Genomic DNA, 26141 nt, shown 5'->3' on the forward strand with positions numbered 1-26141 from the left:
ATTAATACAATAGTAAGCACAAAAGAAAGACATTAATTTTGCAATGAATTTCGGGCAACTGTTCATAAGGCTTATATGTTAGCTAAGAATTAGACACAGACTATTTAGTAGGATTTCTTATGTAGTTAACTACAGTCATTGGTACAATAAGAAAGATAGCTAACAGATGGTCAGTTACTAAAGAATTGCAGACGTTTAAGCTGGTTCAGTGACCTTAGTTTTGTGGAGTGACTGAATAAAGATGAAGATACAGCAAGTTACTTAAATTACAATACAAGTAAAATAGGACAAGATACGTTACCATTTATGTATGGGAATTGAAGGAAGGCTGAAAGAACGGAGAGAATTGGATGGAGGCTGATATAGTGTATTGCTATTTAGATTACTTTAAGGAGATGAGGTGCTTTTTAACAATAGCTCTGAATCGATTGGCTGATATAGGGAACTTTTCAATGCTTCAGGCAGGGTGTTTCCATATTTTAGTTTTATTGTATTGTATTTTATGCACAATGAGTTTTTGCACAGGCTGAGTCGGGCCAAGGCAAAGACGAGGAGCACACTTGGAACAAATGAGAGATCTGAAGACAATGAAGGAGCTATGATATATGCAAAGACTAACAGACACCTGCAGGGGCCAGGAACAGCTGAGCAGGAAAGACAGTCCACTGAGCATAGGGGCCTCAGCCAAGGAAGGGACTGAAGGAAGGAACGCACCAATGGAAGAAACTAAAACACCTCAGAGAACGCAATGGGAGACACAATGGGAGGACGAAAGGGCGAGATCAGTTTTTGTCTACAGGCTCCAGGAAGTCAAAGGGGAAACCTACAATGAAAGACAACAGGAGGAGAAAAAAGTGATCGAAGGTATCATGAAAGCAATAGGTGAAGGTGACATGATTCAGGTGACAAATTTTCGAAGAATTCCGTGGCTTGCAAGGGGACGGAAACGGCCTCTCAAAGTAATTTTCAAGACAGAATCAACTCGAACCATGATCCTGCAGGAGAAAACACGACTGAGAGACAAACCGGAGTACCAGAGTGTGTACCTCGATCGAGAGAGAACACAAAAGGAAAGGACGATATTGAAAGAGAGAGTACAAAAACGAAAGGAGGAACGAGATGAAATGACAAAGATGAGCAGAAGAACCCAGACACAGGTGGAAGGGCAAACACACCCTCCAGAAACACCCACAGAAGGACTCCAACTGTGACAACCCCAAGGCAACTGAACAATCTAAATCGACACACACACTGATCCCTCTGTCCCCACCCCCACACTACAAACCCCACCTCTACAGCAACCCCTTATGGGAACTCTGCCCCCACCCCCACCCCCACCCCCATACCCACACCCACCCCCACCCCCACCCCCACCCCCACTGCAAGCTCCCATAGACCCCTGCCAGGGCTCCCACTCCCCCAACCCCAATCTTCTCCCAGGACCACAGTTTTAGAAAATATGTTGAAGGTTTGGTACATGAATGCCGATGGAGTAACGAATAAATATGAGGAGTGGCATGAAAAAATCAATGAGAAGTTCCCAGACATCATAGCAGTCACAGAAACGAAACTCATTGAGACAATAACAGATGCAATCTTCCCACCAGGATATCAAATCCTGAGGAAAGATAGAAGGAGCAGAGGGGGAGGAGGGGTTGCACTGCTCGTAAAAAACCGATGGAGATTTGAGGAAATGGAAGGCATGGACGAGAGTGGAGAAAGGGATTACATAGTAGGTACACTTCAGTCTCGGGAACATAAGGTAGTCATTGCAGTGATGTATAATCCACCACAGAACTGCAGGAGGCCAAGAGGGGAATATGAAGAGAGCAACAGAGCAATGGTGGATACACTGGCTGAGGTAGCAAGAAGAGCTTACTCGACCAGAGCAAAGTTACTGTTTATGGGCGATTTCAACCACAGGGAGATTGGGAAAACCTGGATCCTCACGGGGGTCCCGAAACATGGAGAGCCAAGATGATGGATGTGGTACTGGAAAGCCTCATGCATCAACATGTTAAGGACACTACCAGAGAGAGAGTGGAGGATGAACCTGCAAGACTAGACCTCGTGTTCACCCTGAGCAGTTCAGACATTGAGGACATCACATATGACAGGCCCCTTGGAGCTAGTGATCACGTGGTTCTGTGCTTTGAATACGTAGTAGAGTTACAAGTGTAGAGGGTAACAGGAGTTGAATGGGAAAAGCCAAACTATAAAAGGGGGGACTACACAGGTATGAGGAACTTCCTGCAGGAAGTTCAGTGGGACAGAATTGGTAGGAAAGTCAGTAAACAAAATGATGGAATACCTAAGAACAAAATGCAAGGAGGCAGTGGAAAGGTTTATTCCCAAGGGCAACAGAAATAATGGGAAAACCAGAACGAGCGCCTGGTTTACCCGAAGGTGTAGGGAGGCAAAAACTAAGTGCACTAGAAAATGGAAAAAGTACAGAAGGCAAAGAGCCCAGGAAAAAAGGAGATTAGTCGAAGAGCCAGAAACGAGTATGCACAGATTAGGAGGGAGGCCCAGCGACAGTACGAAAACAACATAGCATCGAAAGTCAAGTCTGACCCGAAACTGCTGTATAGCCACATTAGGAGGAAGACAACAGTCAGAGACCAGGTGATCAGGCTGAGGAAAGAAAGTGGGGAACTCACAAGAAACGATCAAGTGGTATGTGAGGAGCTCAACATGAGACTCAAGAAAGTATTTTCAGTATAGATAGGAAGGGCTCTGGGAAGACAGCACAGATGGGAACACCAACAGGGAATATACCAACAAGTGTTGGATGACATACACACAACTGAGGAGGTGCAGAAGCTGCTAAGTGACCTTAATACCTCAAAGGCAATGGGACAGAACATCTCCCTGTGGGTCCTTAGAGAAGAAACAGAGATGCTGTGTGTGCCACAAAACACAATCTTCAACACATCCCTTGAAACCGTTGAACTACCTGAGGTATGGAAGATGGCAAATGTAATCCCCATTTTTAAGAAAGGAGACAGAAACGAGGCACTAAACTACAGACCAGTGTCACTGACGTGTATAGTATGCAAAGTCATGGAGAAGATTATCAGGAGGAGAGTGGTGGAACACCTGGAACAGAACAAGATTATAAACAACAACCAGCATGGATTCATGAAAGGCAAATCCTGTGTCACAAACCTTCTGGAGTTTTATGAGAAAGTAACAGAAGTAAGATACGAGAGAGAGGGGTGGGTTGATTACATTTTCCTGGGCTGCAGGAAGGCCTTTGACACAATTCCTCACAAGAGATTAGTGCATAAGCTGGAGGATCAAGTGCGTATAACACGAAGGGAAGTGCAATGGGTCACAGAATACCTGACAGGGAGGCAATAATGAGTTATGGTATGTGATGAGGTATCACAGTGGGCACCTGTGAAGAGCGGGGTCCCACAAGAGTCAGTCCTAGGACCAGTGCTATTTTTAGTATATGTGAATGACATGATGGAAGGAACAAACTCAGATGTATCCCTGTTCGCAGATGATGTGAAGTTAATGGCCCGGTGGCTTGGTGGCTAAAGCTCCCGCTTCACACATGGAGGGCCCAGGTTCGATTCCCGGCGGGTGGAAATATTTCGACACGTTTCCTTACACCTATTGTCCTGTTCACCTAGCAGCAAATAGGTACCTGGGTGTTAGTCGACTGGTGTGGGTTGCATCCTGGGGGACAAGTTTAAGGACCCCAATGGAAATAAGTTAGACAGTCCTCGATGACGCACTGACTTTCTTGGGTTATCCTGGGTGGCTAACCCTCCGGGGTTAAAAATCCGAATGAAATCTTATCTTAATGAGGAGAATTAAATCAGATGAGGATCAGGCAGGACTTCAAAGAGACCTGGACAGGCTGGACACGTGGTCAAGCAACTGTCTTCTCGAATTCAACCCTGCCAAATGCAAAGTCATGAAGATTGGGGAAAGGCAAAGAAGACCGCAGAGAGAGTATAGGATAGGTGGACAAAGACTGCAAACCTCACTCAAGGAGAAAGATCTTGAGGTGAGTATAACACCGAGCACGTCTCCGGAAGCACACATCAACCAGATAACTGCTGCAGCATATTGGCGCCTGGCAAACCTGAGATTAGCGTTCCGATACCTTAGTAAGGAATCGTTCAAGACACTGTACACTGTTTACGTCAGGTTATACTAGAGTATGCAGCATCAGTTTGGAATCCACACTTGATCAAGCACGTCACGTCAAGAAATTAAAGAAAGTGCAAAGGTTTGCAACAAGGTTAGTTCCGGAGCTCAGAGGAATGTCCTACGAAGAAAGGTTGAGGGAAATCGGCCTGACGACACTGGAGGACAGGAGGGTCAAGGGAGACATGATAACGACATACAAAATACTGCGGGGAATAGATAAAGTGAACAGAGACAGGATGTTCCAGAGAGGGGGCACAGAAACAAGGGGTCACAATTGGAAGCTGAAGACTCAGACGAGTCACAGGGATGTTAGGAAGTATTTCTTCAGTCATAGAGTTGTTAGGAAGTGGAACAGTCTAGCAAGTGATGTAGTGGAGGTAGGAACCATGCATTGCTTTAAGACGAGGTATGACAAACCTCAGGGAGCAGAGAGAGAGAGAGAGAGAGAGAGAGAGAGAGAGAGAGAGAGAGAGAGAGGACCTAGTAGCGATAAGAGAAGAGGCGGGGCTAGGAGCTGAGTCTCGACCCCTGCAACCACAATTAGGTGAGTGCAGTTAGGCTAGGGATGTTTTTGTCTCGTGTTATCCCTGTGTTGTTCTGTTGTAGCTATCAAGGAAAAATTTCAGAGGATTTGTATTAGAATTGATTGTCCCATATACATAATAGGCACAGTAGTATGAGTGCATATCGTGTATATTAAGTTCAAGCTTCGGGAAAGTGCTTTAGTGAGTTTATTTAGGTACAGGTACACACAAATACCGTTATACAAATTATCATACAGAATAACATAAAGTATGCAAATTGCTTAGGATAACCCCCCCCCAAAAAAGTCAGTGACTAAAATACCTATCATATGACGCTAAGTGAAAAATATTGCATATTGAATTTACTGGGTTATCCTAGGCTAATTTCTACATAATATACTGTGTAAAACATTGTAAAGTTTCAGATTATGCATGAAGTCTGAATAAAAACTTACTGTCTAACTTATAATTAATTAGGCATGTAAATTTTAGTCTGGGATTTGTACTCATATTATGAATGTACCATTTTATCCACAAGTTCTTAAAGACAAAATTAGGAAAGGTAAAATATTTGAAGCTAAAATTTTCATTAAATAAATCTCATAAATATTGTTTGCCAGCATTTTACTGTAAATCAACGCCACCTCTAAAACATGTAAAAAAATAAAAACAACGAATCCCAAAATTCAGATCTAGGAAAGTAAAAACGTAATAATAACCAAAAAAAAATATATATTAAAATATGGTTGAAATATTACTTTATTAGATAAATATATTATAATAAACGATAACTTTTGCTAGTAAATTACAGTGATAATAATGCATAGAAGGTGGTGAATTAGGGAACAAGAGTGAGTAGGCGTGTGGTTCTGAGAATCATAGGGGTCCTCCAGGTTGTGGGTACAACTTGCTGGCCACGTAGGAACAATTGAGTTGACATCAACAACTCCTGGATGTAGGGCATGAGTCTAAGCAGATATTTATATTAAGCCAAATTCTACCACAGAGGTAATGTTGCGTTCCGGTGTTGCGTGGAATGGGATAACCTACGCTTGATCTAAATGGTGATAGTGTGTAAGAGAGACTGAAATGTAAATGAAGTGGCCGGGTTAAAAGACGGAGAGCGGCACTGCCCTTATGTTGGGTCACATTGTATTATTACTAATATGTGCTACTTCAACCTTCTGCTGAGTTATAATATAATTAGTACTCCAGTTTTCAGTTAGGTTTATAAGTGAAGGATGCTCCGTGGTGGAAATCAAATTGGAAATATAAAGGACCCCAATGGAAATAAGTCACTCTGACTTTTTTGGGTTATCCTAGGTTCTCTACACATATGCTGCTATGTATGATAATTCTATGTAACTGTATTTGTGTATACCTGAATAAACTTACTTATTTCACGTCGTGCAAGTTAACGCAGATGGCTCCTCTGAAATCCTGGATCAAAATCGACTAGTTGATTGTTAATTTCATTGCATGTGGTTTGGAATGTTTCCGGTAATCTTAGATATGAAGGATTAATGTTTTTTTTTCTAATTCTAGTATTATCTTTCACATGAAGATAATGGTGAAGGCTTCTTGATCTAAGGAATTGGACCTGCACTTCACTTCCTCGAATTGAACATAAATTCCTCTCATTTTGTCCCAGGCGCTGTACAGGCCTTGTGGATTTAGCGCTCCCTACATGAATGAAACAATAATTTGCAATGAATTAAAGGCATAGTGCAGAACAAACTTTTATTACGACAGTGTAAAGATAAGATTAGTTCAAGTTTTTAACCCGGAGGGTCAGCTACCCAGGATGACCCAAGAAAGTGCATCATGGGGGACTTTGTCTTATTGCCATTGGAATTCTTCAGTCTTGTCCCCCAGGATGACACCCACAACAGTCGACTAATGCCCAGGTACCTGCTTACTGCTGAGTGAACATGGACAGCAGATGTAAGGAAACCTGCCCCACATATCCATCCATGCCAGGGATTGAACAATGGACACTCAGTGTGCGAGGCAAGTGTATTGCCAACCAAGCCACAGTCACAATAATGCTCTGCATTGGTATACTGTATTGTCTTCATTACTATTGGCAGTATGCCCTTATATTCAGTATCTTTGCTGTGTTTAAGCACCAGAATTTTATATTTTATACATCACTGTACCAAAAATGAAAAAAAAATTGGCTTTACTTTTTCTTATTTTGTTAAACAGTGAAGAAAAATGTTTGTCAGAAATAAAAGAAAATGTACAACTGTAGTAATTAGGGGTGTGGCTAAGTTCAGTATCACCAGGTGTTGGCCAATTCTGATGGTATTGATATCAGCTAGTTTTGGTGGTGTTGGTACCAGTATTGACTAAGTGTAATGGTATTGGTGTCAACCTAAAATTGAACGTTGATATCAGCAAAAATTTTAGTATCCCATCCCAAGTGGTGGTACTAATGACTGGAACAATATATTACTGTGAAACATCATTTTGTTTGAATGGTCTAATCTCATAAATGTGCTGTATCATACATATATACTGTTCATGTAATTAGAAAATTGGTGCTGCCTTGTTGAAAATGTTAGCTTGTTTTCATTTTAGTTTTAAAAATGCAGTAATAACTGTAGTTACAATTAATGCTTTCCAATCATCCTAAATGGTTGTACTTGCCAGGACCCTTAGAGAACTTATAGAAGACTGTGCTCTACAATAAAAGATTTTTAGACTAGTGGGATTATATTGGTGTATTGAGTGTATGACTGAAGTTGTTATTGTATAGAAGGCTAAATGGCAATTTGTTCCCAACATACGAAGGTTTTGCCATTTGATGGAACTCTCATGTTATAGGTCTCTGTGATCTACAGCTAATGTTGTCTAAATCCTCACTTCATGCTCCACAACCTCAAAATAATTTAATTGATGTTATGTTATGTACTCTAAATACAGTATTGTGATGTGGTGATGTGACTTGAAGAAAAAGGTGCTAAAAAAAATTAATTGCTTCTGTCCTCGGTTATTTGAATTGTTAATTTACCCTGGTAGGAGATGGCCGATGAATTAAAAAGCGAAGTACATAAGATTTATACAGTATACAGCCTCTCCTCACTTAGTGACATGCTCGTTTACCGACGCCTTGGACTTTCGACGGGCTCTCTGACCAGTATTCATACCTAAATAATGTATAATAGAGCTGATTTTCTCTTTTCTGTTATTACAATATACAGCACACTACTGTATAAACATTTAAAAATATACCAGAAATGTTATAAATTGTGCAGAGGTGACATTAAAACAATATTAAAGATGGTTGAAACAGTCACTACTATTATAGTATGCTCCTCATTTAGCGACAAATTTGTTTAACGACGTGATCTTAGGAATGAAACTCCATCATTAAGTGAGGAGAGGCTGTATTACAGTATACAATATATTAACATCAGTAACCAGTGGGTTACTTTAAATTATTATTATTAATAGACTGAAAAAGTGCCATTTTCTATTCCCAGGAACAAAATGAAAGTTAAAGAAGTAAGTGAAACTGCCAATGTGGCCTGGTCTCCATCAGATGTATACCCGGCATATTTGGCTTGCGGTACGAGTGCACAGCAGTTGGATGCCAGTTTCAATACAAGCTCTACGCTCAGAATCTATGACTTGAATATTGGTCAAACCAATCTAGATATGAAACTTGCAGCATCTGTTGAATTGCCTGCTAGGTAAGTTTTCACAATTTAATTCGTGTTGCTCATTCATTCATTCACAATGAAAACATGAATGAAGAATACATATTGTGTGGTACTGTACCTTTTTTTTATGTAATGTATTTTAAATACAGTACGTACTTAATTTATCTACAAAATATTTTTAACTAGATTTCTTTTACCATATTGGCAGTCTCTCACCAAGGTAAGGTAACCCTAAAAATGGAAATTCAGTATATTCACCCTCATTCATTAAATTGTGTACTGCATGTCTGTTAATGGTTTCATAGGTCATTGGCCTCACGCCTTTGTCTTGGACCAGGCTGCCTAAATTGCAGAGATGTTACAGGAAGAATAACTATTAAGAAACCTGCAAAAACAGTAAAGACAAGTGTAGTACAAATATAGATAGAAGTTTGGAAGATTTACTAGCCATCTTCCATATTTGAGACAGAAAAGAAAAGAAATCCTGCAAGATTGCAAAGCTTGTCTTTTGACATTTGAATCTTAAATTGTTACATGCAGCTAGATTACTTAATTAGAAAGTCTTGTGTATTTGAAAAGCTGTGCCCATTTTAAAAAACACTTCATAGGAATTTTTGACAATTTTACCAAATTTCAGTAATGCATTACTCTTCAGCCATGTATTTAACCCTTAAACTGTCCAAACAGATCCATGTTCACATGCGTAGTGCTCCAAAAGTAGATCTACTTTTTTTTTTAAATATTTTCAAATACAGTGGACCCCCAGTTAACGATATTTTTTCATTCCAGAAGTATGTTCAGGTGCCAGTACTGACCGAATTTGTTCCCATAAGGAATATTGTGAAGTAGATTAGTCTATTTCAGACCCCCAAACATACACGTACAAACGCACTTACATAAATACACTTGCATAATTGGTCGCATTGGGAGGTGATCATTAAGCGGGGGTCCACTGTATAACAAAAAAAATGTAGATCAAAGTTTTTTTTACACGTTTTCAAATGTAAAAAAAAGTCTGTTTTTTTATGTACTTTCAAATGTTGAAAAAATGTAGATCTACATTTGGACAGTTTAAGGGTTAATAACACTACCATTTTTTTTTTTTATACTTTTAAATACGTATTTGTCAGTGGCAGATGACTTGCTGTGAGTAGTTGCCTAATTAGTAAAGCTGCATTTTTTTGCAAGTGTCAAGCTGGAGAAAATTAGGCCACAGCCTTAATTCTTTCAGGGTCGAGAGGCCCTCTCCTAAACTTGTTCTCAGGGTTGAAAATTTTTCAAAAAAAAATAAAAATTATTTTTCTTATGAAATGATAGAGAATCTTTTCCTGATTGTAATGACACCAAAAGTATGAAATTTGATGGAAAACTTATGGAATTATGCTCTTGCAAAGTTAGTGGTCTTGATGATGTTTACGCATCGGCGATTTCACCTATTTTCGGCCAATTCGAATGTACCAGTTGACAAAAATCATAACTATTTCACTAGAACTCCATTTTTTTTTATCGAATGAGTACAAGAAACCACCCATTTACCAATTTCAACTATGCAATAAAGTGGTCAGAAATTGGCAATTTTGCCAATTTTACACAAATTTCAAAAGATGCCAATTTCCAAATAGGGTCAAGAATAAACAAGACAGGCATTCCTGGCACTAAAATAACATGTTCTCTGCTCATTAGTCTTGTCCCCAGGCCCCTCTTACATTTCTTTTGCTTTCCACTTTGAATTTTTATTCTCACAAAAAATAGAAGTTATACGTACAGTGGAACCTCAAATATCGAACTTTCTTTGGTCCAGAAGGCTGTTTGAGTGCCTTTACCGAATGAATTTATTCCCATGAGGAATAATGTAAATTAGGTTAGTCCATTTCAGACCCTCAAAAATACACTTATTAAAGCACTTACAAAAATACACTTACATAATTGGTTGTGTTGGGAGCAGTTTGATTTTTGAGGTTCCACTGTACTGTTATGCAGACTACTGCATTAGTGTAAAAATGGTATAAATAATATCAGCACACTTGTGAAAGAATATTAGACTCGCCAGTTGGTGTGTATTGGACGTTGGCATGATTTGTTTACTTTTGAACATTGGGAAAAATCGAACATTTCTGCTACTTTGAGCTCAATTTCAAGGTACTTTTCATTGTGAAGCCAATCAAAATCATCTCAGTTTCTGTAATATGTCTTACATTCTATAAAATGAGACCAATAAAAGGAGAATACAACCATAAATATCGTACGAAAATACACTGAAAAGTCGCTGTTTTAAACCAAAAACATGGATTTTTTTTTTCTCATTATGCACTGTATGCTGCAGGATTTTTTTTTACACTGCATACTGACCACAGACCCATTCTTTCATATGTAGGCCTACCAGCTTACTCTCGCTAGATTTGAAGGCGCTAGAATTTAGGCATACTAGTACGGCACCAACCCTGGCGTGCAAGCCGTACTAGTATGACACCGACCCTGAAAGGGTTAAAATATGTTGAGGTTAAGAATAGTTGTAGATGGCCAGAATAAGATTCAAAAGTAGTGTTAGTCACTGCAGCGCTGTATGACCCTGGTGAGTTTAGCACTTTTTGATTATAATAATGATGTTACAATCACTGACTATCAATACAGTATATAATAAATTAATAAAAGCAGACTTCACATTAACCCTTTCAGGGTTTCCAACGTACTAGTATGGCTTAGGCGCCAGTGTTTTTGACGTACTAGAATGCATAAATTCTAGCGCCCTCAAATCTAGCAAGAGAAAGCTGGTAGGCCTACATATGAAAGAATGGGTCTATGTGGTCAGTGTGCGCAGTATAAAAAAAATCCTGCAGCACACAGTGCGTAATGAGAAAAAAAAAACCTTGACAGTGTTTTTGGTTTAAAACAGCGAATTTGCACTATATTTTCATATGGTATTTATGGTTGTATTCTAGTTTTCCTGGTCTTATTTTGATAAATTAGACACATGTGCAACTCTTGGGTATCTTTATTGAGGAAACGTTTCGCCACACAGTGGCTTCATCAGTCCACACAAAGGAGAATCTTGAAGAACAGGAGGAGAATGAGGTAATCAGTCCTCAACCTTGAGGGAAGAAGACATATTACAGAAATTGAGATGATTTTGATTGGTTTCACAATGAAAGTACCTTGAAATTGAGCTCAAAGTAGCAGAAATGTTCGATTTTTGCCAAAGTTCAAAAGTAAACAAATCATGCCACGCATCCAATACACGTCAACTGGTGAATCTAATATTCTTTTACAAGTGCACTGATATTATTTATACCATTTCTACATTAATACAGTAGTCTGCATAACAGTAAATCTTCTACTTTTTGTGAGAATAAAAATTCAAAGTGGAAAGCAAAAGAAATGTAGGAGGTACCTGGGGATGTGACTAATGAACAGAGGAAATGTTATTTTAGTGCCAGGAATGTCTTTCTTGTTTATTCTGGACACTATTTGGAAATTGGCATCTTTTGAAATTTGTGTGAAATTGGCAAAATTTCTAAATTCTGACCTCTTTATTGGATAGTTGAAATCGGTAAATGGGTGGTTTCTTGTACTCATTCGATAGAAAAAATGGAGTTCTAGTGAAAGTTATGATTTTTAGTACACTGGAATTGGCCGAAAATAGGGCTCAAAGTGGGCAAAATCGCCAATGCATAAACGTTGTTGAGACCGCTAACTTCGCAAGAGCATAATTCTGTAAGTTTTCCATCAAATTTCATATTTTTGGTGTCATTATGATCGGGAAAAGATTCTCTATCTTTTCATAAGAAAAAAATAATTTTTTTTTTGAAAATTTGGCAACCCTGAGAACAAGTCTGGGAGAGAGCCTGTCAACCCTGAAAGGGTTAAGGTCATAATTTTTTTTAATGCTGGCCATCTCCCACCGAGGCACTGTCTTGACAGAGGCAGGCTGGTACTGCAGTTCAAATACCTCTTAAGCTGCATATATCTCCAACCGTCCTTCAGTGTACAGACACTGTACTTTTCCCCTCCAGGACTTGAGTCCGAGTAACTGGTTTCCTTGAATCCCTTCACAGAGGTTATTTTGCTCATACTCCAAAAGCTCAAGTCATAAAAAACCACTTGCCTCCACTCTTACCTAATGCACTCACACACGCCTGCTGGGTGATCAAGCCCCTCGCGTGCAAAACCTCCTTTACCCCCCTCTAACCTTTTCTAGGGTGACCCCTACTCTGCCTTCCCACCACTACAGATTTATACACCCTTCAAGTCATCCTGTTTTGCTTCATCCTCTCCAAATGTCCAAACCTCCTGAACAACCCCTCCTCAGCTCTGGATAATACTTTAGTAATACCACATCTTTTCTTCTCCAAATTATGAATTCTGTGTATAATATTTACACCACATGTTACCCTTAGGCAACATTTCTGCCTCCAGCCTCCTTGCTGCAACATTCACTACTCGTGCTTCACACCCATACAAGAGCGTTGGTACCACTATACTCTCATACTTTCCCATTTTTGCCTGCATGGATAACATTCTTTGTTACCACAAATGCCTTAATGCGCCACCCATTTTTTTCCCTCCTCGTCATTTCTGTGGTTTACCTTGTCTTTCATAGACCCCTCTGCCAATAAGTTTACTCCCAAATATCAGAACATATTCGCCTTGTCCATACTCCTTCCAATCTGGCATGAAATCACTGCCTTCCTTTATCAGCATTTAACAAGTCCTCAAAATATTTCTGCCATCTTCCCAGTATGTACTTCCATTTTCCCATCTAATAACTCCCCTCTTCTGTTTTTGACTCAAATCTATTTGCTCTCTAAGCTTTCTCAGCCTATTAACCTCACTCTATAGTTTTCTTATTCTCACCAAAATTTTTTGTCACCCTCACCCCCTCTCTCGTTAACTGCTCTTCATCACCACTTTCTTAACCTCTTTTACTTTCCATATACTCCACTGTCTTTATTTCAATTCTGCATTGGAAAAATCTTTCATATGGTAGCTTTTTCTCTCCTACCACTCTTTACCTCACTCCACCAGTTCCTCGTCTTTGATCCCACATCCACTTAACTATATCCACAAACTTCTGCTGCATACAATAACACTGCATTCTTAAATCTACCTCATACCTCTTCAACCTCCTCATTACCTATATGCTCACTAGCCCATCTTTCTCCCAAAGGTTACTTATATCTTACCCTAACTACCTCCTTTAGTTTATAAACTTTCACTCTTAATTGCTGACGCCATTCTCCTTATACCCCATCTACCTCCCATTCTCACTGTAGCAATGAGCAAATAGTGATCTGATATTTCTGTTGCCCCAGCTATTACAAATGCATAATTAACAGCATGTACAGTACTGTATAGTATGCACAATTAGTTATATACATTTATATTTACAGGACTATTCACAAATTTAATTTTTTTACAGATTCCATGCTTTGAAATGGAGTGGCCTGGGAGGTGAGCGGACTGGCCTCATATATGGAGGGTGTGAAAATAAGGCCATGTATGTCTATGATGCATCAAAATTGATGAACAAAGCACCTGATTACCAGGTGTGCACAACAGAGGGTTTGCACTCTGGCCCAGTCTTGACTCTGAGCTGCAACTATATGAAGGTAAGCTGATGCCTCAATGATTACATTTGATTGAAAGTTTCTATAAAATGAAAAGGATTTATTAAAATATTTTTATCAGGTCCATAATTAAAAAAAATGTACTGTAAATCTATGACATATATGGCTCTTTATCTAATACAGTTTCATTGACCTTCAATTACTATTAATTACAGCACATTTGCTCACTGTAGGTATTTTTATACTGTAAATGTTATTTTATGAACTAGGCATTATTAATAAGGAAACTGAGACAATATTTTCCTTATTAGATCTGTGGAGAGGGTTTTGGGGGTCCGTGCTCCCACGGCCCTGTCTGTGATCAGACCTCACAGTGGATCAGGGCCTCATCAGCCAGGCTGTGATGGCCTGGTTGATCAGGCTGTTATCTACCACGAGGCCTGGTCACAGATTGGGCCACAGGGTCATTGACCCCTGAAACCCTCTCCAGGTATACTGGAATTTGTGTAAATTATTTTTCCCTGAGATAACTTGTAGACCTAACTTTATAAAATATTTTTCCTAGTGTATCCTGGAGCCTCTGCCTTTATCTTTTCCAACCGCTAATAACTTTGTGCATTCTATTTTTTTTTTTATATAACATACTGGCCATCGTCCACAAAGAAACTTTCACCATCACTGTCTTACCAGAGGTACACCGAGACTACAATTCATATGCCCCACCAAACTGCAATGTGTTATGCCACTGTTAAATGCTTATCATGTGTGCTTACATCCTCCAATTTGTGAATGGAGAAACAGTACAAGAGTACAGGGTGCAGTGGAAATCAGTTTTTCTGTGAGATATTTAACTCTCTTATGTTTATTTTTATAAATTGGCTATACTAATTTTATTTACTGTACAGTATTTGTTGGTGTACATTCTGTTCTCTCATTTTTCCCATTTGTGATTTGAAAGGCGTGATTGTATGCTTGTGATTACCTATTGTAGTTCCATGAGCAGAGCTATGCTCAAGGTATGCCATCATTAGTGTTCGTTCATCTTCAAGACAAATTCACAGTAATGTGGCTGGAATAATTCACAACATTTTAGTCTCTTGGATCATTGTCAAGTTGTAAGAGGAGAGAGAGAGAGAGAGAGAGGAAAGAAAGCCAGAAATCAGATCAGTTGTAGAAGTTAGGAGAATTGCAAAAATAAGATCAGATCATGAGTTTTCTTACAGTGTACCAGGAAAGATAAACATCAGTCAGAACAAACCTGGTATTATGATTCATGTTAGGAATGTTGTGTGAGAGTTGATCAGTTCTGCAGTTGTACCTGTGAAGACTAGAAAGATAAATAGTTTTTCTGTCTTCATATGTTATTACTTCTTTGAAACACACTGCTGTTTTCTGAAAATCTAATGGGAAATAATTTATTTCCAGGCAAATTTTGTAGCTTGCGGTTCCTCTGATTCTGAAGTAACAGTTTGGGATATCACTAATCTCAGTGCCCCCATCATACCTGGAAAAAAACTCTCCCTTGGTGCAAATGTATCTTGTGTTGAATTTAACAGGTATGCCTTAGTTTGAACATCTGTATGATCAGTGTCTCATAAAATGGGCTGGACTCAAATCCATGGCAGGTAAGTACTTTAAACTAGCAGACTAGTGTTCTGACCACTAAAATGTATGCTTTAATAAGATTAATTGAACTAGGTCTAGTGGTCACAGCATTGATCTGATAGTTTTAGGACTGGCTTATCATGAGTTAGTCCTGCCTATTTCCAGAGTTGTTTATTATAGTGTTATTAAATTTAGTGAATTATTGGTAATCTTTTGCTTAATGTACTTACTGCTATTTTTTCTCTGAACTTTGAAATTCAGAGCTTCAACTAGGTGAGAGTTTTCTTTTTATGTATGTATTACGTAAAATAAGTTCTGTAAGATTTTACTGAATGAAGAGAACAGATAAAGAACATAATTTTGAAATGTGGGCAAATGAAGCTGTTACTAAAATGTTCTTTCGGCATGTTCAAATGGCTTATTCTCTTATAATTTCTCCTTTTGTTCAGTTATCTTGTAGCTTCCTTATTCTCTTGTTGCTTGTATGGTCACCAGGGAATCCTCATCTTATGTTGGGCTGTCAGACAAAATAAATTCTCAAAACTAGTCACAAGCATAAGGGTAGTGCAAAGTCATTGACATTATTATAATCATCTTTAATCGCACTTACTTCTAACTTATTTTTTCATTGTATACACATTTTCCAGTCCGTTACTCTCAGAGAAATGACTTCAAATTCAGACTAAATCAATCTTTTGAGTATTTTTTGTGCTTGAATTATGATAAATCTTATTTGTATGTGCTTCAGGTAGAACAATTTGATGACTTTCAGAGGCTTCTGTTGGTTTAGGCATTTGAATTATGGAAAATGAATGTTGCATAAACCTAATAATTTATCAGTTATTTAATAATTTTGAACATGTGCCTATTTTGATTTTCTTACTAGACAAGTGGAGCATATCTTTGCATCTACCTGTGCTGGACACTGTGTTGTGTGGGACCTTAGAAAACAAACCTCTATCATGACTATCTCTGACACGGTTTCAAGGGTAAGTTTCATTTTAAAAGTAAGGTGGTTTTAAAGGAAACACAATTTTTTAAATTTAAAAATAAAAGCAAAAAAGATGGTAATTTGATATTTTATTAATTTCCTTAATTTGGCTATGAGGCAGAATATGGTTAAGAGTAATTTTTAGATACTATAGTTGTAAACAATTAGTTTAAAACTAATGAATTTCAGAAATAAAAGAACAAAATCCGCTGGGTACTTGATTTCCAATATTTCTGTTATTCTCTATGGGGAAGTGGAACAGAATTCTTCCTCCATATGCCATGCATGTTGTGAGAGGTGACTAAAATGCCAGAAGCAAGGGGCTAGTAACCCCTTCTGTATTTTTTTTTTTTTTCAACAAGTCGGCCGTCTCCCACCGAGGCAGGGTGACCCAAAAAAGAAAGAAAATCCCCAAAAAGAAAATACTTTCATCATCATTCAACACTTTCACCACACTCGCACATTATCACTGTTTTTGCAGAGGTGCTCAGAATACAACAGTTTAGAAGCATACACATATAAAGATACACAACATATCCCTCCAAACTGCCAATATCCCAAACCTCTCCTTTAAAGTGCAGGCATTGTACTTCCCATTTCCAGGACTCAAGTCCGACTATATGAAAATAACCGGTTTCCCTGAATCTCTTCACTAAATATTACCCTGCTCACACTCCGACAGATCGTCAGGTCCCAAGTACCATTCGTCTCCATTCACTCCTATCTAACACGCTCATGCACGCTTGCTGGAAGTCCAAGCCCCTTGCCCACAAAACCTCCTTTACCCCCTCTCTCCAACCCTTTCGAGGAAAACCCCTACCCCGCCTTCCTTCCCCTATAGATCTACTTTGATCCATTCTCTCTAAATGACCAAACCACCTCAACAACCCCTCTTCTGCCCTCTGACTAATACTTTTATTAACTCCACACCTTTTCCTAATTTCCACACTTCGAATTTTCTGCATAATATTTACACCACACATTGCCTTTAAACAGGACATCTCCACTGCCTCCAACCGTCTCCTCGCTGCTGCATTTACCACCCAAGCTTCACACCCATGTAAGAGTGTTGGTACTACTATACTTTCATACATTCCCTTCTTTGCCTCCATAGATAACGTTTTTTGACTCCACATATACCTCAACGCACCACTCAACGTTTTTCCCTCATCAATTCTATGATTAACCTCATCCTTCATAAATCCATCCGCCGACACGTCAACTCCCAAGTATCTGAAAACATTCAATTCTTCCATACTACTCCTCCCCAATTTGATATCCAATTTTTCTTTTATCTAAATCATTTGATACCCTCATCACCTTACTCTTTTCTATGTTCACTTTCAGCTTTCTACCTTTACACACATTCCCAAACTCATCCACTAACCTTTGCAATTTTTCTTTAGAATCTCCCATAAGCACAGTATCATCAGCAAAAAGTAACTGTGTCAATTCCCATTTTGAATTTGATTCCCCCAAATTTAATCCCACCCCTCTCCCGAACACCCTAGCATTTACTTCCTTTAAAACCCCATCTATAAATATATTAAACAACCATGGTGATATTACACATCCCTGTCTAAGACCTACTTTTATCGGGAAGTATTCTCCCTCTCTTCTACACACCCTAACCTGAGCCTCACTATCCTCATAAAAGCTCTTTACAGCATTTAGTAACTTACCACCTATTCCATATACTTGCAACATCTGCCACATTGCTCCTCTATCCACTCTATCATATGCCTTTTCTAAATCCATAAATGCAATAAAAACTTCCCTACCTTTATCTAAATACTGTTCACATATATGCTTCAATGTAAACACTTGATCTACACATCCCCTACCCACTCTGAAGCCTCCTTGCTCATCCGCAATTCTACATTCTGTCTTACCTCTAATTCTTTCAATTATAACCCTACCGTATACTTTTCCTGGTATACTCAGTAAACTTATTCCTCTATAATTTTTACAATCTCTTTTGTCCCCTTTCCCTTTATATAAAGGGACTATACATGCTCTCTGCCAATCCCTAGGTACCTTCCCCTCTTTCATACATTTATTAAACAAAAGTACCAACCACTCCAACACTATATCCCCCCCTGCTTTTAACATTTCTGTCATGATCCCATCAGTTCCAGCTGCTTTACCCCCTTTCATTCTACGTAATGCCTCACGTACTTCCACCACACTTACATTCTGCTCTTCTTCACTCCTAAAAGATGGTATACCTCCCTGGCCAGTGCATGAAATTACCGCCTCCCTTTCTTCCTCAACATTTAAAAGTTCCTCAAAATATTCTCGCCATCTACCTAATACCTCCCTCTCCCCATCTACTAACTCCCCTACTCTGTTTTTAACGGACAAATCCATACTTTCCCTAGGCTTTCTTAACTTGTTTAACTCACTCCAAAATTTTTTCTTATTTTCATTAAAATTTCTTGACAGTGCCTCTCCCACTCTTTCATCTGCTCTCCTTTTGCACTCTCTCACCACTCTCTTCACCTTTCTTTTACTCTCCATATACTCTGCTCTTCTTATAACACTTCTGCTTTGTAAAAACCTCTCGTAAGCTACCTTTTTCTCTTTTATCACACCCTTTACTTCATCATTCCACCAATCACTCCTCTTTCCTCCTGCCCCCACCCTCCTATAACCACAAACTTCTGCCCCACATTCTAATACTGCATTTTTAAAACTATTCCAACCCTCTTCAACCCCCCCACTACTCATCTTTGCACTAGCCCACCTTTCTGCCAATAGTCGCTTATATCTCGCCCGAACTTCCTCCTCCCTTAGTTTATACACTTTCACCTCCCTCTTACTTGTTGTTGCCACCTTCCTCTTTTCCCATCTACCTCTTACTCTAACTGTAGCTACAACTAAATAATGATCTGATATATCAGTTGCCCCTCTATAAACATGTACATCCTGGAGCCTACCCATCAACCTTTTATCCACCAATACATAATCTAACAAACTACTTTCATTACGTGCTACATCATACCTTGTATATTTATTTATCCTCTTTTTCATAAAATATGTATTACTTATTACCAAATTTCTTTCTACACATAACTCAATTAAAGGCTCTCCATTTACATTTACCCCTAGCACCCCAAATTTACCTACTACTCCCTCCATAACATTTTTACCCACTTTAGCATTGAAATCCCCAACCACCATTACTCTCACACTTGATTCAAAACTCCCCACCCATTCACTCAACATTTCCCAGAATCTCTCTCTCTCGTCTACACTTCTCTCTTCTCCAGGTGCATACACGCTTACTATAACCCACTTTTCACATCCAATCTTTATTTTACTCCACATAATCCTTGAATTTATGCATTTGTAGTCCCTCTTTTCCTGCCATAGCTTATCCTTCAACATTATTGCTACTCTTTCTTTAGCTCTAACTCTATTTGAAACCCCTGACCTAATCCCATTTATTCCTCTCCATTGAAACTCTCCCACCCCCTTCAGCTTTGTTTCACTTAAAGCCAGGACATCCAGTTTCTTCTCATTCATAACATCCACAATCATCTCTTTCTTATCATTTGCACAACATCCACGCACATTCAGACTTCCCACTTTGACAATTTTCTTCTTCTGAGCCTCACTATCCTCATAAAAACTCCTTACAGCATTTAATAACTTACCACCTATTCCATATACTTGCAACATCTACCACATTGCTCCTCTATCCACTCTATCATATGCCTTTTCTAAATCCATAAATGCAATAAAAACTTCCCTACCTTTATCTAAATACTGTTCACATATATGCTTCAATGTAAACACTTGATCTACACATCCCCTACCCACTCTGAAACCTCCTTGCTCATCCGCAATCCTACATTCTGTCTTACCTCTAATTCTTTCAGTTATAACCCTACTGTACACTTTTCCTGGTATACTCAGTAAACTTATTCCTCTATAATTTTTACAGTCTTTTGTCCCCTTTCCCTTTATATAAAGGGACTGTACATGCTCTCTGCCAATCCCTAGGTACCTTCCCCTCTTTCATACATTTATTAAACAAAAGTACCAACCACTCCAACACTATATCCCCCCCTGCTTTTAACATTTCTGTCATGATCCCATCAGTTCCAGCTGTTTTACCCCCTTTCATTCTACATAATGCCTCACGTACCTCCCCCACACTTACATTCTGCTCTTCTTCACTCCTAAAAGATGGTATACCTCCCTGACCAGTGCATGAAATTACTGCCTCCCTTTCTTCCTTAACATTTAAAAGTTCCTCAAAATATTCTCGCCATCTACCTAATACCTCCATCTCCCCATCTACTAACTCCCCTACTCTGTTTTTAACTGACAAATCGATACTTTCCCTAGGCTTTCTTAACTTGTTTAACTCACTCCAAAATTTTTTCTTATTTTCATTAAAATTTCTTGATAGTGCCTCTCCCACTCTATCATCTGCTCTCCTTTTGCACTCTCTCACCACTCTCTTTACCTTTCTTTTACTCTCCATATACTCTGCTCTTCTTATAACACTTCTGCTTTGTAAAAACCTCTCATAAGCTACCTTTTTCTCTTTTATCACACCTTTAGTTCATCATTCCACCAATCGCTCCTCTTTCCTCCTGCCCCCACCCTCCTATAACCACAAACTTCTGCCCCACATTCTAATACTGTATATATTACTAAATTTCAAAAGAGAAACTTTAGTTTTTCTTTTTGGGTCCACCCTGCTTCAGTGACATACGAATGATTTGTTGAAAGAGTTCTGTTATTGTTGCAATGAAGGCAAGGCACTTAACTGTATACATATCACAAAAGGCAAACAAAATTACTCTTCTGTACTTTTAACTAATTTAAATATTTTTGTACGTCATGCCTGTAAATCGTGTACATATAGTATAATCAGTCAGCATTACTGGACACTTTCCTCCCTATTAATCTGTTTAATAATTTTAAAAGTACTGTATCTGCAGGTAAAGAATATATCAAGTTTGTTTTGCAATTGATCAGTAAAAGTAAAATAGAGTAGTATTGCTGTAGTTGTCTTATGCCAAATATTGAAAGAACACAATGTAAAATAAGAGGAAATAGAGTAATATTACTTTGCTTTTATAGATGAAAGCAAGCAGTATCATCTGGAACCCCAGTGTGGCAACACAGTTACTACTAGCCAGTGATGATGACACTACACCATGGGCTCAAGTTTGGGATCTTCGTTATGCTACTTCTTCTCTCAAGACACTGGAGGGGCACCAGCGTGGCATTGTGAAAACTGCTTGGTGTGTTCATGATGGAAATTTGTTGATAACTGCAGCAAAGGATAACAAGTAAGTGATAACTGCATTTTGGAAAAGAAAAAAAAGGCATAGTGAGTGACAATTTTATTTTGCAAGAGGAAAACGGAGCACTATGTGGCATTCATACCAAGGAAAAGAGATGCATTTCTCTCAGGCTGTCGAGCACTGTTCCTGAAGTACAGAATAGCCACACTTATACAGCAGGTTAGGTTCCGGGCTACTGCTATAAAGTGATAATTGCTTATTACACTTTCAAATGCATATAAAAGCTTGATAACATGTTTACACTATCATATATTGAATGATAGAACTAGGCCTAAAAAAATGCACATATAGTGCTCACATTACTTAAAATATTTTTCTTAGTGGTGAATATATTTATTGTAGGAAGTCTGAAGAATGGGTGTAATTGAAACTTCTACATTAACTAAACGCTGTAAAGTGAAGCGCTGTAAAGTGGGGGGCCTGCCTGTATACCTGGGGGTCAACGACCCTGTGGCCCAGTCCATTGCCAGGTCTCAAGAAAGTCAGTGCATCATTGAGGACTGTCTGATTTCCAATGGGGTCCTTCAATCTTGTCTCCCAGGATGTGACCCCTCACCATTTGACCAACACCCAGGTACCTGTTTACTGTTAGGTGAACAGGGACTGAACTGTGGACACTCATTGTGTGAAGCAAGAGGGTTGCTATGAATTTGAGACAGTTTCAGTTGTAAATTAAAAAGTTATTTCTACAATTAAATATTGATTAGATATTTTATCATTGTAATGAGAGATATCATATATTCATTAGAATATACCCATCGTTGTCAGCTTTCCTTGTTACTTGTTTGACTTGTATTAAGTTGATATAGTAAAAGTTGAAAATAATGATCCCTAGCAGCAGTTTTTTGGTGAACATGAAAGGATAACATTGCAGTTTTTTGTGAAATTAACCTTTGTTTTACAGTAAAGGATTTTCTGGGGGGAGGAGAGGAGTAGTGCATGTGTTTGTCAGAATAGATATATTAGTTTAGAGTATAAAATATTTTGTTTGAATTGAACAAGTTATCTGTACTAATCAGTTTTTATCACCTCTTCAGTTTTATGAGCAAGTCTTGCAGTTTAAATTTGCAGTATTGTATGGTTTCTTAATCTTAAATTTCAGAATTTGTGTGTGGAATCCAAATGCAACAGAACGTGGCTTAGAAATTGTTGGGGAGTTTCCTTCCTATAACCAGTGGTGTTTTGACATGGACTGGGGTCAGCGGGATCCTTCCTTGGTTGCTGTGTCATCTGTTGATGGCTGTGTTAGCATATACTCCTTGTTAGGTAGTGGTCAGCCTCCCACTCAGTCAGATAAAGTAAGTACTGTACTATTTTCTATTTGCTTATTTTTATTATACGGGTCGGCCATCACTAATCCAGCAGTCAGTTATCCGGTTCCACCAGTAATCCGGCACTAATTTCAGCTAGCATAATTTCAAATTTCATCATTTTACTGACTCAAATTTCTTCGTTATAATGACTCAGAAATTGTGCAGATGATTGTAATTCCACAGTAGCAAGCCAGTCAAGGAGAAAGCAGTGATGAAAGTCTCTCTATTGATAGGTTAATTAAGTGTATTCTAACCATTCTGTAATCCGGCAAACTCACTAATCTGGCACACTACAGGTCCCAACATTGCCGGATTAGTGATGGCCGACCTGTATAGAGAAATACATGTATAGAAATGTATAGTATACAAGATAGTGGATGAAACTTAAGTATATAACATGACATACTGTATACAATATATTGCATACACATGATGCATTTCCACCCCCCTTCCCCTCCCTTTCTCCGTAGCTCGTCTTGCATTACATGTATGCATATATACTTAATAGATGCATAATCATGCATTTAACTGATTTGGCTTTTGACAGTTTTCACAGATAGCAGACTCATTCCCAGGAATGGAAATGCCTGCTGTTGCTCCTCAGGGAGCCACACCACAACCCATTAGACTGAGAAACCCTCCAAAGTGGTTTGCTCGAACTGCTGGAGCAAGTTTTGCAGTAAGATTATTTAGACACTTTTTTTCCTCATAGTTAATATAATTTAAATTTCTTGGTAGAATTTATTCTTTAACTTCTCTGCTGTCTCCCATTCACTCAGTTGCCATCTTTCCACAAGTGGGATTACATTACAATCAGATTACAACATCAACTGCAGCATCCCCACTCCCTCAGAGTGCAGGTACTTCTCTTCCCACCTCCAGGATGCAAGTCTGCTCACACTTCAACAACTTGTCCATTAACCCCTTACCTGTCCAAACGTAGATCTACGTTTTCTTGCCCAGTGCTCCAAATATTTTAAAAAATAATTTATTTTTTTAACCCGTAAACGGTCCAAAAGTATATAGTATATGTTCACTACCCCAGTGCCCCGAATATTTTGAAAAATAAAAAAAGTCGTTTTTTTTTTAATGAAAATAAAGAGCACATTTTTCTAAAATTATCTTTCTTCTTTCAACACACCGGCTGTATCCCACCGAGGTGGAGTTATAGGATAAAAAAAAATTTGGGCCAGTACTTAGAGATATGAGGCAGAGATGTTGGCACTGGATGCTCACGTGACAGCAACATCAAGTCCTGCTGCTTGCAGAAGTGTTGCCGATACCTTTTTTCTATTTTTATGTTCTGATAATTACAATTTATTGTAGTTCTTGTCATTTCATAACCTATCTTTGTTCTGACACTATTAGATACTGAAATTGTAATCAAATTATTGCAAACACACTGACAGGTGGACATTTACACTTGCCTTGGCCATTTACTATTGTCTTGGAATACAGTGGACCCTCGACCAACGATGGCATCGTCTAACATTAAATCCGACTAGCGATACATTTTAACGCAAAAATTTTGCCTCGACTAGCGCTAAAAAACACGACCAACACGATTCGTTCCGTTCGAGACGCGTCCACTTGTGGCCAGTGTTTACAAGCCAGCCAGCCACCGCGGTCCCATCCAAACATACAATCGGAACATTTCATATCACAGTGTTTTTAGTGATTGCACCTGCAAAATAAGTCAAGATGGGCCCCAAGAAAGCTTCTAGTGCCAACCCTACAGCAAAAAGGGTGAGAATTACTATGGATATGAAGAAAGAGATCATTGCTAAGGGGTTGGAGGTTAGTGGGGAGGATGTGGAAGAGTTAGTGGAGGACGACAATGATGAACTAACCACTGATGAGCTGCAAGATCATCTTCAACAGCAAGAGGCAAGACCTGAGGAAACTGCTCCGGTGGAGAGGATAGAGAAATTGAGGAAGTTGCCTACTTCAAAGATTAAGGAAATGTGTGCAATGTGGCTTAAAGTGCAAACCTTTTTTGATGAAAATCACCCTGACACAGCTACTGCAAGCTGTGTTGGCAACCTGTACACTGACAATGTTATGGCCCATTTTAGGAAAGTCTTAAAGGAACGGGAGGTACAGAGCTCTATAGGCAGATATGTTGTGCGACGGAGGTCCAGTGACTCTCAAGCTGGTCCTAATGGCATTAAAAGAAGGGAAGTAACCCTGGAAAAGGACTAGACACCTCAAGTCCTAATGGAAGGGGATTTCCCTTCTAAACACTCACACCATCCACACTCCCCTCCTCCCATCCCATCAATCATCACCAGATCTTCAATAAAGGTAAGTGTCATGTAATTGTACATGTCTTCTTAAGTTTGTGTGTATTAAAATTAATTCATGTGGTAAATTTTTTTTTTTCAATACTTTGGGGTGTCAGGAACGGATTAATTTGATTTCCATTATTTCTTATGGGGAAAATTAACTCGAGTAACAATAATTTCGACTAACGATGGGCTCTCAGGAACGGATTAATATCGTTAGTCGAAGGTCCACTGTATATACAAGGTATTTATGGGTCCTGGCAAAGTTTTGGATATGTGGAAGTATATAATAATAATAATAATAATAATAATAATAATAATAATAAGAAAAGTGATGAGGGTATCAAATGATTTAGGTAAAGAAAAATTGGATATCAAATTGGAGAGGAGTAGTATGGAAGAAGTGAATGTTTTCAGATATTTGGAAGTTGATGTGTCAGTGGATGGATTTATGAAGGATGAGGTTAATCATAGAATTGATAAAGGAAAAAAGGTGAGTGGTACATTGAGGTATATGTGGAGACAAAAAAACGTCATCTGTGGAAGCAAAGAAGGGAATGTATGAAAGTATAGTAGTACCTACACTCTTATATGGGTGTGAAGTTTGGGTTGTAAATGCTGCAGCAAGGAGGCGGTGGAGATGTCCTGTCTAAGGGCAATGTGTGGTGTAAATGTTATGCACAGAATTCGGAGTGTG

General features: G+C 38.7%; 1 protein-coding gene across 3 annotated transcripts in view; it reads left to right on the plus strand.

Moving 5' to 3' along the window:
* Window positions 1–5560: 5560 nt before the first annotated feature.
* Window positions 5561–26141, plus strand: part of LOC128693123 (protein transport protein Sec31A-like) — a 49069-nt gene continuing 28488 nt past the window's right edge. For all 3 annotated transcript variants that reach the window (XM_070089300.1, XM_070089301.1, XM_070089302.1), the window contains exons 1-8: window positions 5561–5699; window positions 8180–8389; window positions 13776–13965; window positions 15349–15479; window positions 16415–16517; window positions 21620–21831; window positions 22949–23144; window positions 23707–23838. In XM_070089300.1, the coding sequence (XP_069945401.1) occupies window positions 8187–8389; window positions 13776–13965; window positions 15349–15479; window positions 16415–16517; window positions 21620–21831; window positions 22949–23144; window positions 23707–23838 (1167 nt within the window). In that variant the 5' untranslated portion in view covers window positions 5561–5699; window positions 8180–8186. The remainder of the gene's footprint in view (window positions 5700–8179; window positions 8390–13775; window positions 13966–15348; window positions 15480–16414; window positions 16518–21619; window positions 21832–22948; window positions 23145–23706; window positions 23839–26141) is intronic.

This window comes from Cherax quadricarinatus, chromosome 28, assembly GCF_038502225.1.
Source record: "Cherax quadricarinatus isolate ZL_2023a chromosome 28, ASM3850222v1, whole genome shotgun sequence".
Classification (NCBI taxonomy): domain Eukaryota; kingdom Metazoa; phylum Arthropoda; class Malacostraca; order Decapoda; family Parastacidae; genus Cherax; species Cherax quadricarinatus.